This window comes from Arachis hypogaea, chromosome 20 (assembly GCF_003086295.3).
Source record: "Arachis hypogaea cultivar Tifrunner chromosome 20, arahy.Tifrunner.gnm2.J5K5, whole genome shotgun sequence".
Classification (NCBI taxonomy): Eukaryota; Viridiplantae; Streptophyta; class Magnoliopsida; order Fabales; family Fabaceae; genus Arachis; species Arachis hypogaea.
Genome location: NC_092055.1, coordinates 82536946 through 82543282, shown reverse-complemented (window position 1 = coordinate 82543282; position 6337 = coordinate 82536946). Strand labels below are relative to the sequence as shown.

The 6337-nt window shown below is 34.2% G+C and overlaps 1 protein-coding gene and 1 pseudogene across 2 annotated transcripts; one reads left to right on the top strand and one right to left on the bottom strand.

Moving 5' to 3' along the window:
- The first annotated feature begins 709 nt into the window (after positions 1 to 709).
- Positions 710 to 4033, top strand: LOC112786894 (serine/threonine-protein kinase OXI1-like). 2 transcript variants are annotated; one of them, XM_025830274.3, is made up of 3 exons: positions 710 to 1157; positions 1589 to 2689; positions 2987 to 4033. In XM_025830274.3, the coding sequence occupies exons 1-2, from the start codon at positions 796 to 798 to the stop codon at positions 2490 to 2492; spliced, it is 1266 nt and encodes a 421-aa protein (XP_025686059.1). In that variant the 5' UTR covers positions 710 to 795; the 3' UTR covers positions 2493 to 2689; positions 2987 to 4033. The 2 variants fall into 2 exon arrangements, with proteins under 2 accessions (XP_025686059.1, XP_072086408.1); XM_072230307.1 differs by having other exon boundaries at positions 2939 to 4033.
- Positions 3225 to 3777, bottom strand: LOC112786895 (uncharacterized; annotated as a pseudogene).
- Positions 4034 to 6337: the final 2304 nt, after the last annotated feature.

Sequence of the window (6337 nt, the reverse complement as noted above, 5' to 3'; positions counted from 1 at the left end):
AGTAAAATTCACTAATATAGAACAAAAAAAGTTTATTTCATCAATCCAAAGTAGAGAATAAAATAATATTTTATTTTGCATAACAAATTTTATGCAGAAAAAAAATTTCAAAATAAAAATAATAACTTTTAATTTAAATGAATATATATTCATTACAAGATAACATATTTGATATATATGTATTAGATCATAAATATATATTAATTTTTTTATTAAATAAACTATATATAAATACAATAAAATAGATTATGTACATGACCCGGGCGTAGCCCAGGCTTTACACTAGTTATAAATAAAACTATAAAGTCGTTATTAATTCCTATTTGGTACATGACTAATGATTTTTAATTTATGATTTGTATGAAATATGACAAAAATGTTATGTGGTGGCTTAATTTTGGTATGCAGGTAGTATGGTTAGAAATATGGTTGTTCAGGACCAATGGAACATTATTGTTGAAAGTTGAAACAACACGGTAATAATCTTATTAATGACTTGCTGTATGTTTACGTCCATGATGGATCATCAATCTCCAATTGAGTTGTTTGTTCGCTTTGTCAAATCTCTATGTATCGTTAACAACTCATCTAACTAAATTCATTCAAGTTCCACGTGGCTCAACATCATAGCCATTGTGATAGGATCATCTATTTCTCCCTGCTCCCGTGCAAAGATTTCAATGACAACCCTATAAAAGACCTCTCAAAAGACAAAGTTAATAATAAATCCTAACATTATTTCCTGAGCCAGCCGGCTCCCCTAGCTTTTCCTCGGTTCCTGACCACCTCAGGGCCATGGATAATGGTAGCAACACGTTGGACTTTTGTAATCTCAAAGTAGTATCCGCCTTGGGACGTGGTGCCAAGGGCTTGGTTTTCTTGGCGAAAATAAATGAGGGGCAAAATGAGAAGCAATGGCTGGCATTGAAGGTGGTCTCAAAAGCTTTTGTTCGGATGAGAAATAGCAGCCATTGCAAGAGGGTCTCGTTCGAACAACAAATATTGCGTCGTTTTAATCACCCTCTCTTGCCACGGTTGCGAGGGGTCTTAGAAACCGAGGAGCTGTTAGGGTTTGCCATTGACTATTGCCACGGCGGAAACTTACATTCTTTAAGAAGGAAACAATCGGAGAAGACGTTTCCTATTGATGCCATAAGGTACCTTTTATTATCTTTACCTTTCTTCGTTGTTGTGCCATTGGTACCGATCGAGTAGGTATGGACAATTAGGATAAAAAAAAACTATGCTAAAACATTAGATCAAGCTTCGAATTTAGATTGAACAACAACCAAAAACATGAAAAAGTTAAACTTTTGCATTTCGATCTTTTTAATGCATGAGGTATAAGAAATTTAAAATACATAAAGGGGATAATTTTCTTTACTTTTTGCTACCTTTAAGATTATATTTTTCAAAACAAAAAACGTAAATGGGATTCTGGAAATAATTTAGACACATATTTTATTAATTTTCCCCCTTTATTGCTACTATTGAAAAAGCAAGAATTGCATCTTTTTTCTCATTTCCTTGCTAACCAAAATATGCATTTTCCTATTTATTTCCATGCGATTTTGTTTTACCCTTCAAGGTTTTATGCTGTGGAATTGGTCCTCGTATTGGACTACTTGCATAGTATTGGAGTAGTGTACAGAGATTTGAAGCCAGAGAACATATTGATTCAAGAAACAGGTCACATAATGCTCGTGGATTTTGATCTCTCCAAGAAGTTGAACCCAAAGTCACCGCAATTGTTGAGTGGCATATCATCACCAAGTTCCGACTCAGCATTACTGGTTGACCGAAGAAAGCGATTGTTACCAGGTTGCTACTGTTGTCACTCGGGTATCATGCCTCTTGACTCAGACAGTCAACTCGGCACTAACTCACCAGCACGGAGCGAGTCCGACTCAGTGGAGAAATCCAACTCATTTGTCGGAACAGAGGATTACGTTGCACCAGAGATTATAACTGGGGAAGGACACAACTTCGGTGTTGATTGGTGGTCCCTCGGTGTTGTTTTGTACGAGATGTCGTATGGAACGACACCGTTTAAGGGCGTAAACAGAAAAGAGACATTTCAACGGATCTTGATGAAACAACCAGATCTATCAGGTGAAAACACACCGTTGAGGGACCTGATCAAGAAGTTACTTGAAAAGCATCCAGACCGTAGGATTGAGGTACATGAAATCAAGTGCCATGATTTCTTTAAGGGTGTGAACTGGAACTCAGTTTTGCAAATTGCTCGTCCACCATATATTCCTCAAAATGACATTGAGGACAAAGCAGGGTTTTCTAGAAAAGACGTAGAGTCGTTTGTTCGTAAAATATTTTTCAAGAATGACAATAAGGAAGAGAAGCCTAAAGAGGTGGAGAAAAAGAAAATTGATGGTGCAAATCAGAATAAGGTTTATAACAAAAATCAAAATACGGTGTGGGTTGACAAATTGACTGACAATCCAACTCAAAACGAAGACTTCTTAATGTTTTGATATTTTTGTCAATGGCATTCTTTTATTCTTTTTAAGAAAAATTTTACGGTGTGGATATTCAGAAAAATTCACATCTATAGATCTTGTGTGGCTACTCCAATTTTGTGACATATGGCATTATTCTCCCTTTCACTTTTTTTTAGCAATTACAGGAAAGAAGTTGAGTTAATCAAAAGGTGGCAGAAGATTTTCAAAAGGTATTATACAATTAAGAATATTTAATAATAAAATTTATTTTAATGACATTTTATGTGTTTTTGTTTTTTGCTTTTTTTTATATAAAAACTTGATGTTTTGGATTAGGTTTAATAGGTTACAAGGTTATAATTTTGGCATTAAATGTTAATTTAAAAAAAAAACAAATAGATCTTTGAAATTTTAAAATTTTGACTAATAACGTTTTTAGGAAAATTATTTCTAAATACATTTCTGACTTTTGCAAACAGCTGACGGATACATTTTTCTGTTTATTTACCACTCCAAAAAATGCATAGATGGCTGAGGTGGCGCCAATATATCCATTACGTAGAACGTGACATGTAACTAAAAAGATAGAGGACAAATATGTCCCTACAATAAAAAATTGTCGTCATTTTGTTGAACCCTGCAATATCCTTGATTTCTTCAAAAGACGACATGCTTCCTGGAGGAGGAATGTGGCCTCCTTTAAGGGCAGCGAGTGCATCCTACAAATCCAACCATGATATATCTCATCTCAATCCTGAAAACTATTCAACTGAATTGGTGAACGTAATGGAAAATGAGATGATGCATTGCTCGTATAGAGACACCAATCAAAGAAAGAGGATAAACAATAATTTTGTAACCATTGTCTTCAAGTTGCTGAGGAGTAAGTATTGGTGTCTTGCCTACTCCTTCAAGCATATTCCTCGAGGGAGACAGCCTGACGAGCATTAGTGCGAGAAATGATGACAATATCAGAGCTGATCTCAGCTCGAGAAACGATGGCAACTCTAATCCTGATGACAACCTTTTAAATGGAAACAACCTTCCTTCCCTGTGTGTGGCTGCGTGTTTTGGGAGAGACCTGATCCTCAAGAAGGATTCCAGCAAAACTAGATCGGATGAAGCCCTTGACGGTTCTCTTGAGGTTGATGGGATTGCCATAGCCGATGTCACAGTCGCCAATGATAGGGATGGAGACAACTTGAGTAAGGAGGTGGCCTTGATCCAACATTTTATCGTAAAAGATCAACCCTGTGTCTGGCAACCCCAACTTCGCTGCCGATATCGACAATCTGCTGGTTCAACAAAACGATGACATTTTTCTAATGCAGGGACCTATTTGTCATCTATCTTTTTGTTGCATGCTACGTTGGTGTTGTAACGGACACGTCGTTTCGTAACGTAACATTGCACCACCTCAGCCATTTCAGTTTGTATTTGGAGAGATAGATGGATGGAAGGATGTATTTGTCCGCCGTTTGCAAAAGTCAAGGATGTATTTGTAATTAATTTTTCTAAGAGATTTATTTGTCAAAATTTTAAAAGTTCAAGGATTATTTGTCCTTTTATTATTATTTTAAATGTTGTTTGTGTGCTTCTAAATCTTTTCAATCTTTTTATGCGTAAAGAAAATATTGTTATAATTGCTCGTTTAATTTTTTTTACAGGGTGTTTGGAAATCCTAATTGTAAAAAAAATTTAGAGAATAAAATTGTCATTGTTACTATATTTGAAGGATTTTTATTTTAAATAAATAAAATAAATTAAAAAAAAATTTGGATCCAGACGTCCTCAGAAAAAATTGCATTTTCTCCTATTTATGAACTGGATATAAACAATCCAAATGAGAGATATGAACATATCTAATTTGCACTAATAACAAGAGAAGTAATAAAATTTAATCAACATATCTTGTTTGTTCACGAGATACATTCATAACTATTTTGTTTGCACGATCAATAAGATAAGATCATATTTTGTAGTACGATTTTGATTGATTAAGAAGATAAAAATTCAATATACTTTGTTACGATGTGAATCATATCGATTTAATTTTATTTTACAATTTAAACCAATTTTATTAAAAAAAAAATCTAATTTGTATTATATCAATTTATTTTTTTTAGATTAGCAAAAATTCAAGCAATAATAATAAATAAAGTTTAGGGAGTCAACTACAATATAAGGCAACTAAGCCAACTTCCTTTTATTTTTAATTTTAAAATTTTAAAAATTAGGATAGTGGGAGTTTTTTTTTTCTTTGTAACTAACTTGTTTTTTCAACTAGTTAGCTCCACTTAATTACACTCTTAGTTAGTTTCCTAGTGAAACTCAAATTTAAAATATGAATTGAATTCATATCACAATTAAGAACAACGATTCACATTAAAATATAAATTAATTATGAATTAATAATCATGTACCACTAAGAACGATTTTTAGTGTCTCGACCTCTCCCGTCTTCCCAAAAATTTTGAAACCATTCACATTTTAATAAAATTTAAAACAAAAAAATTATAAAGTAAATAACTATGCACCACTATTGGCTATCCACTAAATACCATGGGACTGGATCTTTTCCATTTTTTTTCTTAATTGTTTGGTAAAATATAATCTTTTACCATTTAACATCTTCTGTCACATATTTTTTCTTGATCTTATTTAAACAATGTAAAGTGAGAGATCACACTTTATGATGACAAGTCATCTTATGCTAGTTTCACAAGCATTTTTCATTAGTTTCATTAGGTTTTATGCACTTTCTTGCACAATAAGTAAGTGATTGGAGTGGATTTTCATGATTATTTTAAATCAATCAAACATCATTTATTTTACACAAAATCATAAGGTTTATGCTAGAATTAATTGACTTTATGAATAATGCAAAGACCTTATAATTTTGGTAAGACTTTGATTGCTTGTTTGGTTGCTTGTAGGTGAAGAAATGAAGAGAAAAGGGAAGCAATCAGGGAAGCGTTGCGTTTAGAAAAGGAACGCCACGCTCAAAGAACAAACAGCTAGCATTCACTTTGGAAGTGAGCACCACGTTCACTTTCTTAATTTTTTCGGGGAAATCAAGCTTGGAAGCAAAGGTCTCGTGCCATCCGTACACTAAGTAGCGCTAAAAAATTGAACGTAGCGTTCACTAAGGCAGCGCTAGTGAGGAGAGGCGCGCACCAAAGAAGCACCAAATGGTGCAGTGCTGAACAAGCGAGCGTAGCACTCATTTAGGGAGCGCTAAAAGAGGAAAATTGTGCACTAAAGAGGCCATGCACGTATGGTGCAACGCTCAAATTTGGAACGTAGCGCTCACCAAGAGAGCACTAGAGAAGCAAAATTGCGAACGCGAAGGGGCACGCCTAGGGAGTGAGCGCTGCGCTCACTTTGTGCACTGAACACTCCACTGAAAGGAGCACCAACACCCCTGACCCATTTTCATTCAAGGCCAAACCAAAAAGCCCACTTCAAGTGTTAAATGATGGAAATAGAAAGTGCATAAATAGGAGCAAGTTTGATTTGAGAAGGACTTTTTTTGGCTCATTTTTTAGTTTTCTTCTTTTAATTTTCCTTTTTAGAATTTCGGGAATTGAGATCAGATCTAAGTTTGTTTTTGTGCTTATTTTACTTTCTGCTGCAACTTCTATTTTCTGTTTTGGGTTTAGATTGAAGAACTCCACTAAAATTCTTCATCTGAGAATCATCTTTTACTTTTCCTTTTTATAGTTCTAAGAATTGGAAATTGAATCTCAATCTTCTTTTCTGTTTTCATTTTATTTCTTCTGCAAATTCTTCTTTACGTTTTGGTCAAGAGAGTAATTGAGATCTAAATTGATGAGGGAAAAACGATTCCACACAAAACTCACCGGCAAGTATACCGG

Bases quoted from the DNA above. Each gene is read 5' to 3' on its own strand.
- LOC112786894 (XM_025830274.3), top strand. From the start codon at position 796: ATGGATAATGGTAGCAACACGTTGGACTTTTGTAATCTCAAAGTAGTA. The intron at 1,158-1,588 runs GTACCTTTTATT...TTACCCTTCAAG, and splicing joins TTTCCTATTGATGCCATAAG to GTTTTATGCTGTGGAATTGG.